The 11,954-nt window shown below is 46.7% G+C and overlaps 1 protein-coding gene across 1 annotated transcript; it reads left to right on the forward strand.

Annotated features, from left to right (window-relative positions):
* The first annotated feature begins 1,490 nt into the window (after positions 1-1,490).
* On the forward strand, positions 1,491-3,912 carry LOC129679938 (preferentially expressed antigen in melanoma-like protein 1). The gene is given in 4 exon segments (XM_055611448.1): positions 1,491-1,783; positions 2,095-2,655; positions 3,448-3,752; positions 3,755-3,912. Coding segments are annotated over 4 exon segments (1,317 nt in total).
* The last annotated feature ends 8,042 nt before the right edge of the window (positions 3,913-11,954 follow it).

An 11,954-nucleotide genomic window follows, 5' to 3' on the forward strand; every position in this document is an offset into this window, starting at 1 on the left:
AGGCGATTGCCATTTCCTGTGGAGTGCTGCATTAGCCACGACAGAATTTACCAAAGAAAACAACAGATTGGATCAGAAGACAATCCCAGAGGTAGGTGGATACCTAAGCCTCAGGCCCCTGAGGCTACATACTGAAAACCTTGTCTCAAACAAACAAAAAGGTTGCTGCCCAGGCTTGGTGGCACACACCTTTGATCTCCTACTCAGAGGTAGAGGCAGGTGGATCTTTGTGAGTTTGAGGCCAGCCTAGTGGTCTACACAGTGAAATTGTTTTGAAGACTTAATTTATTCATTTTGTGAGTGTTTTGCTTCCATATATTTATGTGAACCATGTAAGCATTTGGTACTTTCGGAGATCAGAAGAGGGCATGGGATCTCTTGGAGATGGAGTTACGGATGGTTGTGAGCCACAGGGGGCGGGGGGGAGGGCGCTGGGAAAGGGATTGTCTGCAAGAACGCGTTCTCTTCACCACTGAGCCACCTGGCCAGCCCGATAGTGAGTTTGGAGGCCAGCTAAGACTAGTGAGATGTCTCAAACACAGACGAAAGAAAGCTCTGATGTTGACGTTTTATATGGCTATCCAGCTGGCAGTGCGGAGTTCACTAGTTTGTGTTCTGTTGGTTGTACTTCTGTCACCCCTGTTCCGCTGCAGTGCTTCTCAGTCTGCGTCACTGCCGGCACACCAGGGCGTCTGAGCGGAGGCCAGGGAAGGTGCTGCAGCCTTCCTCTTCATAGCTGGACCTGGCTATGGGTGCATGATGTCTTCTATTATGAGCTGAGATAAGGAAGGAAGCTATTTGTTTTTTGATCCCTCTGACGGAGTGCTGTGTTTCACTTGTATGTCCTTAAATTATAGTCTAAGAACACTGTCTTGGAGATACAGAAAATTACAATGTGCTGTTTAAGACAGGCTCAGATGTAACTCAGGCTAGCATCTAATTTGCTGTGTAGCTGAGGCTGGCCTCAAACCCCTGATTCTTCCACCTTCCAAGTGCTGGGATTACAGGCCTATGAACCATTTTCAGTGTAACTTCTTTCTAGTAGCTATTGCAACCCCTTTCCCCGACTACTGCCAAAAAGAAAAAAAAAAAAAAAAAAAAAAGGCTGGCTTTTACCTGAAGGCAAATCTCTGCCCCCTGAGTGTTGGGATGGCAGCTGTGTGTCACCACTTCCCTTTCCCCTCCCGGGAGCTGGTGCTTAGCTTCTAGAATGCATAGGACGTACTTCCCGTCGGGAGTGGAATCCATTGGCCAAACTGGAAATGATGGTAATGGGATGGACTGTGGCCATGGATGCTTGAGTCCTTAGTCCTGGGGCCAGCAGGAAGTGTGGTCAGCGGAGCAGCTGAGTGGAGTGATCTGAGTTGAGGTCTTGCCACTCTCAGTACAGAGCAGTGAGCTGTAGCACCGAGTTAGCCCCTGTCCTGCTCAGAAGAGGCTCAGCACTTCCTTTTCTGCCCCAGGAATCTTCTCCCTGAAGATCCATCAGGATGAAATGCAAGTCTCCACCCACACTCCAGGAGCTGGCAGAAAATGGCCTCCTGAAGAACCAGGCGTTGGCTATCTCTGCTTTGGACGACATTCCCTCACTTCTCATCCCATCACTGTTCAGAAAGGCCTGCCAAAGGGGTTACTTCACGCTCATGAAGGCGATGGTGCGGGCCTGGCCCTTTCCCTGCCTCCCACTGGGGGCCATGAGCAGGAGGAAGAGGGCCTACAGGAGAATCTTAGAGGTTATCCTGTGTGGGCTTGATGCCCTTCTTTTCCAGAAGGTTCCCCACACGTGAGTGAGACCCTGGAGGGAATAAAAGCAGAGGCAGCTGGGGTCAGGTAGAAAGGGGCGCGGGGTGGGGTGGGGTGGGGGAGACATGAATGGAGCGGGGGCTTCTGATGGCACCAGCTTGGAGAACTACAGGGGCTCTGGCCGATGCTGAGGCATCTGGGAAAGGGCTTTGGCGTGTGCAGGAGTCACAGATCAGCAGTGGCTGAAGGACTCTGCTGCCGCTTCCCAGAGGCACTAGGAATGGGTCTGGGCTGGATTCGAGAAAGTGGTTAATGCCTGGGTGCTGAGACTCTCTCTTGTTTCACCTACAGGAGGTGCAAACTGAAAGTGCTGGATTTACGGGTGATGCCTCTGAAGTTGTGGAACAGGCTGCCTGTGTTCAGGGCTGGGAGTGAGAGCCAAGAGGTGGCAGGCCAGTCAGGAACGGAGGTGAAGCAGCCACTGAAGGTGGTGGTAGACCTAGTCCTCAAGGAAAATAGGCTGAATTTCGTAAGGACCTTCCTCATTCAGTGGGTCAGTCAGAGGAGAGGTTTGGTGAGGCTGTGCTGTAGCAAGCTGCAGATCTGGGCTATGTCCACTCACAGCCACAGACATGTCTTGGAGATGTTGGATCTGGACTCTGTCCAGGAACTGGGTCTGTACTACATCAGTAATCCTGTCTGCCTGCTTAACTTCGCCCCTTACCTGGGCCGAATGAGGAACCTGCGCAGTCTAGTCCTCTCTCACCTCTGGCAGGCTTTCTCTATGACCCCAGTGGAGAAGCAGCAGGTCATCACCCAGTTCACCTCACAATTCCTCAAGCTGAAATGCCTCCAGAGCCTGTGTCTGGATACTGTCATCTTCCTGGAGGGCCACCTGGATGAGCTGTTCTGGTAAGGAGGGATGGTTGGCAGAACTCTAAAGCAAAGCCTCGCTCCTTTAGAGCGCCTGCTCTCTGCAGCTACTGGTAGATTGATGTTGCCAAGGCATCAGAGTATCAGGACATTGTTTTGTGTCTGCTGTCCTGGAGACAGGTGCTGTGGGGTCAAGCTGGAGATGATGGACTAGAGACAGGGTGTGATGCTAGGAAGAGGCTTCTTGGGCATGAGATGGAGTTAAGAACTGGTGCCAAATTCTTTCTTAGCAAATGTCTAAGGGAAACTGGAAGAGGGAAAAGAAGGGTTTACTGTGTACTTCCACAGTCCCTGCTGAGCTCTGCTCTGCTTGCCTCCAGTTCTCCATCAGGGACAGGCTGGTTTTTGAGATGAGGTCATCATGTTATCAGAAGATTGGCTTGTCCTCTCCTCTCCTTAATCCTCCTGTCTCATGTCCCTCGTGATATCACGGGTGTGTGTCACCATACCCAGTGTTTTGACCTCAAGCAGAGAGGATGAGTAGATGGGAAATGTGACATTACACTTGAGAGTCAGGGTCAGAGGTGAAGCATTGTGAACAGGAACAGAGGCTGTGAAGATACAGGTCATTGAACTCAGGGCTCTGTTCTCAGCCTTCTCTGTGTGGAAAGGAATTGCAGTCTTGGATTGAGCTGGATGTACCGCAATGGTGACAGGCCTCAGTACAGATTTAAGGGAGGAGATTCTCTATCATGGAAGATGGATAATGACTTATGATGTGATTAGAAAGTTCTTTTCCATAATTCCAAGAACTGTCTTGTTTTCTTTTAGGTGGCTGAAGACGCCCTTGGAGACCTTGTCAGTGATTGACTGTAATCTGTCAAAATCAGACTGGAACCACATATCTGAGTTCTGGTGCACAAGTCAGCTAAAACACCTGAATTTGAAATGGGTCAAACTGACCCATTTGAGCCCAGAGCCCCTTAGAGTTCTGTTGCTAAAATGTGCATCTACCCTGATGACCCTGGAGATGGAAGGCTGTCAAATAACGGACTTCCAATTCCTTGCCATCCTGCCTGCCCTGATAAGTAGTGCTCAGCTCACCCAGTTTAACTTACAAGGAACCCAGCTCTTTGCCTGTTTTTGAGAGAGTTGGTGTATAACGCTGTCAATCTAGGATCCCAGCAGTCAAAGATATGCTTTGTGCCAAGCAGTGATCATCACAGTGACCTGAATTTTGAGGTTGTTTCTCAGCCTCATGTTGAGTTTGTAGAGGTGCAGAGGACTATTGGGTGACCCGCCCCTGTCTTGTCTTATGTTGTCTTATGCTGTCTGCAATGAAGGATGTGGGTTGTGATACACCTATAATGTGTTGGGCCATGTTAGACATAAATCTAATGAGATGCAAATATCAAGCTCTCCTTTTTTTTTTGGACACTGGGAGGCAGAAGGCAGCACACAGTTGTCTGGTCTGGGGACACAGTACTTGATTTTAGACTGCTGCTCTTGTGAGTGGGAAGAAAATGTTGATGCTTGAGTGCAAAAAAAAAAAAGTGTTTGATGTAGGGAGTGATGAGAATTGTCGAAGATATCCTGGGAGGGGGTTCTGCGGAAGAACATTACTCCAGCCTGGTGCTCTTCTGGTTTCATGATCAGTGGGACCATCAGGCCTACCTGGCTGATAAACCTGTTTTACACCTTCAGATCTACTGAAGTCCCAAGACTGCCAGGAATGAACTTGCACTCCTGGTTGTCCCACCTGCACTTTCCAGAGTGTGGAGTGTAGGCTTGTACCGCCAGACCTGGTTTCCTGTAGCTCCTTTAAATAATTTAAAAATTGGTTTGTATTTCTGAGGTTGAATGACTGTTGTCTGAGCCAGGCAGCACCTAGCATTACTGTGCCATACACTGGTAAGTCAAATATTTACACTCATAAGATACTGCCACCTTTAGTCCCAGCACTCTGGGAGGCAGAGGCAGTGGATTTCTTTGAGTTGTAGGCCAGCCTGGTCTACAAAGTGAGTCCAGGACAGCCAGAAACACTGTTTTGAACACAACAAAACAACAAAAAATTGAACCAGGAATATATAGACAAATACACACAAACCCTAGCAGGAAAGAAACCCAGCTGTTACAATATTAAACACTCTAGACCACTGAGATACTGGGCCATGGAGTGTTTGCTACCGTGTGTCATCAGACCGTGGTTTGCAATGAGCTCTCAACTCTGCCCCTGGGCTGTAACACAGCATCCCCCACTGCTGGGCCTCCTTAATTTTTTTAGTGTGGTGTATGTGATGTGTCTACAAATGAGGCTGTGGGAAACATCAGGTGTCTTTCTGTATCTTACTCTGATTTATTCGCTTGACAAGGTTCTCATGGAAGCAGAAACCAGCCTGCTAGCCAGAGGGCTTCCCATGGGTCCCTATGCTGGGGTTACAGGGTCATGCATCCTATTTGAATTTTTGCCTTTTGAAACAGGGTCTCTATATAGCCCTGGTTGTTGCATACTAAGTAGACCAGTCCAGCTTCTGTCAGAAATCCACCTGGATTAAAGGTGTGTGCCACTGTGGCTGGCTGGCTTCCCTCCTTGACTGAGTGGTAAGAATTGAGCTTACCTCATATGCTGTGGGGAAGAACTGTGCCATGGAGCTGTATTCCTTTTTTTTTTTTTTTTAAGATTTATTTATTATGTATACAGTGTTCTGTCTGCACACCAGAAAGGGGCACCAGATCTCATTATAGGTGGTGGTGAACCACCATGTGGTTGCTGGGAATTGAACTCAGGACCTCTGGAAGAGCAGCCAGTGCTCTTAACCTCTGAGCCATCTCTTCAGCCCAGAGCTATATTCCTATGCCCAGATTCTTAGTGTGTTGTTTAAGTCTCTGTCTCCTGATTGTGAGGGTTACAAGTGTAAACACCACCCCTGGTTTTACGCTTTTTCTGGGGATCAGACTCATAGCTTGATTTTTTTTTTTTTTTAATTTTTTTTTTCTTTCTCAAAACAGGGTTTCTTGGTGTAGTCCTGGCTGTCTTGGACTCACTCTGTAGACCAGGCTGGCCTTGATCTCAGAGATCTGCCTGCCTTTGCTTCCCAGGATGCCGGGATTACAGGAGTGTGCCACCAAGCCCTGACCCATAGCTTCTTTTCCCTTAGAGGTTATCTTCACATGTACAGTGGTACTTGTGTGGGGGTCAACTTGTGGGACCTAGGAATTGAAGTGGGTTGTCTGTCTGCCAAACCTATAGCGTCCTGCTTGCCAGGTAAGCATTCTACCCACTTAGCTACATCCATAGCCTGCCTCTTCAATTTTTTTTTATTATTTTATTATTAATTAACTTTATTCATTTTGTATCCCCCCATAAGCCCCTCCCTCCTCCCCAATTTTTTTTTTTTTTTTTAAGACAGTGTCTCTCTAGGTAGTCCTGGCTATCTGGAACACTTTATGTAACCAGGCTAGACTCAGCTCAGAGAGATCCATGGCTTGCCTTTGCTTCTCAGTGCTGGGAATAAAGGCTGCCCCACCAAGCCTGGGTTCTCCAATCCTTTGACCTTTCTTAGCTACACTCTGTCCTACAAATCATTGTCTGATGTGTAATGTGTGGAAAAAAAGGCTTGAATTGTTAGTGGCTATAACTATCAAGTGAAATCGTAGTACTTGGTGGATTATAGACAACAAAACTGTAGCATGTGGACTTAACTGTTATTCAATAAATTCTGATGTTTTCTAAAGACTAGGTGTATCTGTTTGGAGGGCTGCTCGTTTGTCAAGCTGCTTTGTTATTTATCGAAAAACATCTTTTCACCCTGGCCCCCACCTTGAGACAGAAAAGAGGAAGTTTTGCCAAGTTCCTTAGAACTAGTTCCAAGTTCCTTAAAACTTGTTTGTGTGACCTTGGACCTTATCTGCTATAGGGAAGTAGTTTTAGAAAAATGTAGCGGTTCCACAAACTTCTTTTTATGTTGATGTAACTTGTTTTTGCTTTGCCTATAAAAAAATGAATGGTGGAATAAACCCATGCTGCTTCAGTCATTACTGACAGCCCTCTCAAGCTGATCCTGTGTGTAGTGTGATTTGTTTTAATTATTTTAATCCTTACTGTTCGCTCAGGTACTATTTGACTCTGCCAGTGGGTTCCGGCATATCTGTTTCTGAAAAGTATGCTCACTGAAAGCATGTTTGAGTGTTTTGCCTGCTTGCCTGTTTTGTGTGCATGCAGGGCCTGGGAAACCAGAAGAGGTCTCCTGCAACTGGAGTTACATGTGGCTGTGAATCGAACCCAGATCCTCTGAAGGAGCAGAAGTGCTCTTAACCACTGAGTCACCTTGTGGTTGTTAGCCAGGCCCACTGGTGAACACCTTCCAACTACTTGAGGCTATGTCAGGAGCCTCTTCAGCCTTTCATTGAGAACAGTCTAGATACTGAACTCACTCTGTATACCAGACAGGACTTGAACTTGTATTCCTCCTGCCTCAGCTTCGGAGGATCCTAGATTACTGTATCTTTGAGTCCTGCTCTAGTTCACACTCACTTGTTTTGGAAACGATGTTCTTGTAGGTTAAAGAGCAATAGACTCTGGGACTCAATGTTATCTGAGAAACATGCTCATGGCTGTCCTAGAATTTGCTTATGTGGACTAGGCTGTCCTGGAACTCACAGAGATCCTCCTGCCTGCCTCCTGAGTGCAGGGTTTAAAGACCTGATCTGCTATGCTTAGTACTGTTATGTCTTAGGTTATTTTTATCATCATTACTTTTGGTGGTGGTAGTGTTGGTATGTGTGTGTGGTAGGGGTGCTCACATACCATGGTACACACGTAAAGGTCAGAGGACAATACTGTGGGGTTGGTTGGTTCGTCTCTCCTGCCTTTACCTGTCTGTATTCCAGGGATTCAGCTCAAGCTGTCAGGCTGCTGAGCCATCTCTCCAGCCTAGATGGCAGGATATGAAGTTCCAAGCCAGCCTGGAAACTTGAAGAGTGTGAAACTGAACAGAGACGGGTAGAAGCTAGATGAGCCCATGTGTGGGGCCCTGGGCTTCGTACACAGTCCGAGAGGATAACGCTGGAGATGTAGGGCATCCCAGAGCTTCTGGGTTTCACTGACTAGCATATGATAATACTAGCCCTAGCCCTTGGAGCTGCTGTGTGATGCTCTGAATAACATTTTTTTTTCTCCTCTTCTCTGGACTGACTTAGAGCTAAGTGTTTACTACAACAGCCACCAGCTCTGTCCCCAGCCCTTTTATAACCTTTTTTTGAAACAGGGTTTCTTTGTGTACCCTTGGCTGTCCTGGACTTGCTTTGTAGACCAGGCTGGCCTCAAACTCAAATATCTGCCTGCCTGAGTGCCAGGATTAAAGGTGTCTGCCACTGGGCCTGGGCCTGTAACTTTTTTAGGTCGAGGAAAGGTTTTTCTTTCCCAGTTGCCCATGTTGCTGTGGACCTGTTCTTTGTGTCAGGCAGATCTTCAATTTGCAGTTCTCCTGTCAACGGAAGCAGGACAGTCACTGTGAGTGTGAGATCGGTCTGGTTTATAAAGAAAATTCCAGGCCTGCTAGTTACAGGGTGTGACCTTGTCTCAAAGAAAAAAATCTGGGTGTGGTGCCTAGTACCCAGAGGGCAGATATCTGTGAGTTTTCAAGGTCCATATGCAGTGAGCTCTAGGACTGCAGGGAATACATAGACCCTATCTCAAAAAATAAAAAGAAAAATAAACCTTCAACTTTCAGGTGGTACCCACTGTGCTGCCAGAGACACTGTCCTTCTCTGTGTTGCGTGCTCCTCCCCCACCAGGTTGTCCTGATTCCTAACACCAGGGCTTCAGGTCTGATGCCCACATACTCTGTGACAAGGAGCTCCTGCTCCTGTAAGCTGTTTACTAGAAAAATGGTTTTCCTCAGTTGCCCAGCTTGTGCTAGCACTATGGCTTATCTTTCTTTTCATTAAAAAAAAAAAAAAGTGTATTTTCTGTATGTCTGTGGGTGTATGTGAAGGTCAGTTTTCTTCTCCGACCACACGGGCTGTGTGACTGAACTCAAATAGTCAGGCATGGTGGAAGGTCTCATCACTCACTGAGCCATTTCACTCATCTCACAGCTCTCTATTGCATCTTCTCCAGCCACTGTGCTGGCTGGTACTTTTTGAAGCACTTTCTACCTTCTGGGAGATCAAGGGGGTCTTTATCCTCAAAGCCAATTTTTTTTTTGTTGTTTTTTCATCATTTTCGAGCAAGGTTCTCATGCTACATAGCCAAAAATGACTTTGAACTGATCCCCCTGGCTCCAAGTCTTAAGTCCTGAGATTACAGGGGTGCCCCACAGTATCCTGTCTAGTACAGGTAACACTTGCTGGACAGAGAACTCGAGGATGTTGAGAAGCACGCACTCCATAAACTGAGCTCTCTTCCTAGGCCCTTGCTACAGTAATAATGGAGACGAGTTATCCTCCTGCCTCAGCCTTCTCAGAAGCTGCCACAGCAGATGACTGGTATGGCATTCAGCTCTGCCCCTGATTCCAGAACATAGTCAAAATTATGTCAATAAGGTATCTTCAGGACTGGCTGCAAAGCTCTCCTCTGTGGCCTAACAGGACTGCTCCTCCCTTGGGGGGTGGGGAGGCCAAAGAGCCAGTCATTGAGTTCCTGTTAGAAATAGTCCTGTTCCCCTCACTATGGGAAACCAATTGGTTACTGAGCTACCACAGGCTACATCTGAGCAGAGGTTCTAGGTTACATTCATACATGGTTCTTGGTTGCATGTCAGTCTCAGAAAAGACCCTGTGCCCAGATATATTTGGTCCTTGTGGAGCTCCTATCCTTTCGTCATCAGACTAACTCCCCTTCTTTCTTATGATTCCCTGTACTCTGCCAAAGGTTTGGTCATGAAACAGGATCAGATGAATGGGGAGGAGGTCCCCCCTATCAGTGGACCTGGCAAGGGGCACGGTGGAGATGAGGGAGGGAGGGAGGGACTGGGAGGGAATGAGGGATCGGGACACAGCTGGGATACAGAGTTAATAAAATGTAACTGACAAGAAAAAAATAAAATTAAAAAAAAAAAAAAACAAGTAACACCGAGAAAAAAAAATTATGTCAATAATAATTTCAGCTTTTTAAAAAATGTCTATTGTCAGGCATGGATTAACATCTCTTTCCCCAGCCCCCAGTGTCTCCTACTTTAGAACTACAGTCCAGCCAGGTGGGCTCACAGCTGTAACCATTCCAGGAGGAAAGCTGAGACAGGAGGCTTGGAGTTCCAAATCAGCCTTAGCTGTAGCGCAAGATCCGCGTCTCAGAAGTGTTAAGTCTCAAACCCTGGAACAAATGGCTCAGGTACCTATTTAACATACTGTCAACCTTCTCTTCCACTATACCTAGGTGCAGCCATGCCCTTTCCTTTTTATTTTATTCATTTGTTTTACATTCAAGAAACAAATGTAAAACGAGGTGCATACATAAGCAAATAAGTAAAACAAATTATATACATCAAACTAAGTGAAGAATGGGTGAAGAGTGAAGAATCCATGAACGGGCTTTTGACTTTCCTGGAGTCTCAGGTATTTTTGTTTTTTTTTCTGTTTGTGTTGTTGAGGCACGGTCTCACGGTCTACTAGTGCTGGCTGTATCTGAACTCTACGTAGAGCAGGCAGGAGGCCTCCTGCATCGCCTCCGGAGCTCTGGGATTAAAGGCGTGAACCATTTCCCCGAGGCTTTCCCTGTTTTTGTTTTTTGTGCTCTCAGAGGACTCGCTTCTGAACTCGGCGGAGACGCGCCTGCCTCTGCCTCCGGGCGGCTGGCATCCGCAGGCCTGCGCCCGCCTCTCCGCGCCGCCTTTCCTGCCCCGCCCCGCCTTTCTCACCGTGAACTTGCGGTCGCTCCATCCAGAGACAGCAAAAGCCCAGACAAGGCGGAGACCCAGTCATCCATTCAGATGACAGCTTGTGGTTGACGGGCAGGCCTACAGACCGGACGTGTGAGGCGACACGGAGGGTGGGGGCGGGGAAGCGTCGGGCCGGAAGTGCGAGTGTAGGAATAAATGCCTCAGGCCGGAAGTATGAGGTAAAGATGGATGAAAAAAACCTTGGCCAAGCGAGAGAAGATACTCACCGCCTTGGAGCCCGAGCCCGGAGTGCCTGCTAGGTCCTGCTGGGATTCTCAGTTCTGCAATCAGTTCTTGGTTTTGGTAAGTCAATCACCTCCATCAGGGCACAGTTTGATTCAGGGGTGCTTGACTGAAGATACCAAGGGAACCCCAATTCCTTCTCTCCACAGGAACAGATTGCAGGCCTTGGGTTTTTAATAATGAAGTTTGCCGTCATCCTAAATGTCTTTCCATCTTAATTTGTTGAGACACGGCCTTTCTTTGCCCCAGCTCTCCTAGAATGTAACTCAGATTGGGCCAGAAATCAAGACAGCCCCACCCCTCCTGCCACAGCCTCTGATTACCAGTGTGTTCCACCAAGATTTGGTTTATAATATTATTAATAATAATCAAGTTATTATTATTTACAAGATTGCACTCTAGTCTAGAATGTCTTCAAACTCCTAGCAATTCTGCTTCTGTCTCTCGATGCTGGAACTACAAGGTGGGAGTTACTAGAATATCTAGAATTATGCCTAGTTTTGTGTTAATTTAAAATTTATTTTTAGGGGAGAATTTTATTTTCTTTGATTTTTCAGGTATGGTCACAGTGTCTACGCCAGAGTGGTTTCAGACTGCTTCACTCTCCTGACTGTTGGAATTAAAAGCCTGATTTTTATTACTTAATGCTTATTTTAAAATTTGTTTTTCTGGCCGCAGAGATGGCTCAGAGGTTAAGAGCACTGTCTGTTCTTCCAAATGGTCCTGAGTTCAATTCCCAGCAACCACATGGTGGCTCAGAACTGGTGCCCTCCTCTGGCCAGCAGGCACTCATGCAGGCAAAACATACGAAAAAAATTCTTTTTCTTTTTAAAGACAGGGTCACATGTAGACATAATAAATCCTAAAAATTTGTTTTTCTTTTTAAACGCAGGGTCACATTGTAGAACAGGTTGAAGTAGAACTTATATAAAGTTTTTATTTGCAATAAAGTCTTAACATAGTCAAAAGCCAAGGATGGTCTTGAGGTCCCTATATAACTAAGGCTGGCCTTGAACTCCTGTTATTCATCTCCCAAGAAGTGTTTGTATTTTATTTATTTTTTTTTTGTGTTTTCATGACAGGGTTTCTCTTTGTAGCTCTGGCTGCCCTGGAACTCAGAGATCCACTTGCTTCTTCTTCCTTTTTGGGTGTTGGGATTTAATGCATGCACTATCATGCCCAGCTAGTGTTGGGATTTTGTTTTGTTTTGTTGAG

This window comes from Psammomys obesus, unplaced genomic scaffold (assembly GCF_907164565.1).
Source record: "Psammomys obesus unplaced genomic scaffold, mPsaObe1.curated_primary_1811, whole genome shotgun sequence".
In the NCBI taxonomy this organism is placed as follows: Eukaryota; Metazoa; Chordata; class Mammalia; order Rodentia; family Muridae; genus Psammomys; species Psammomys obesus.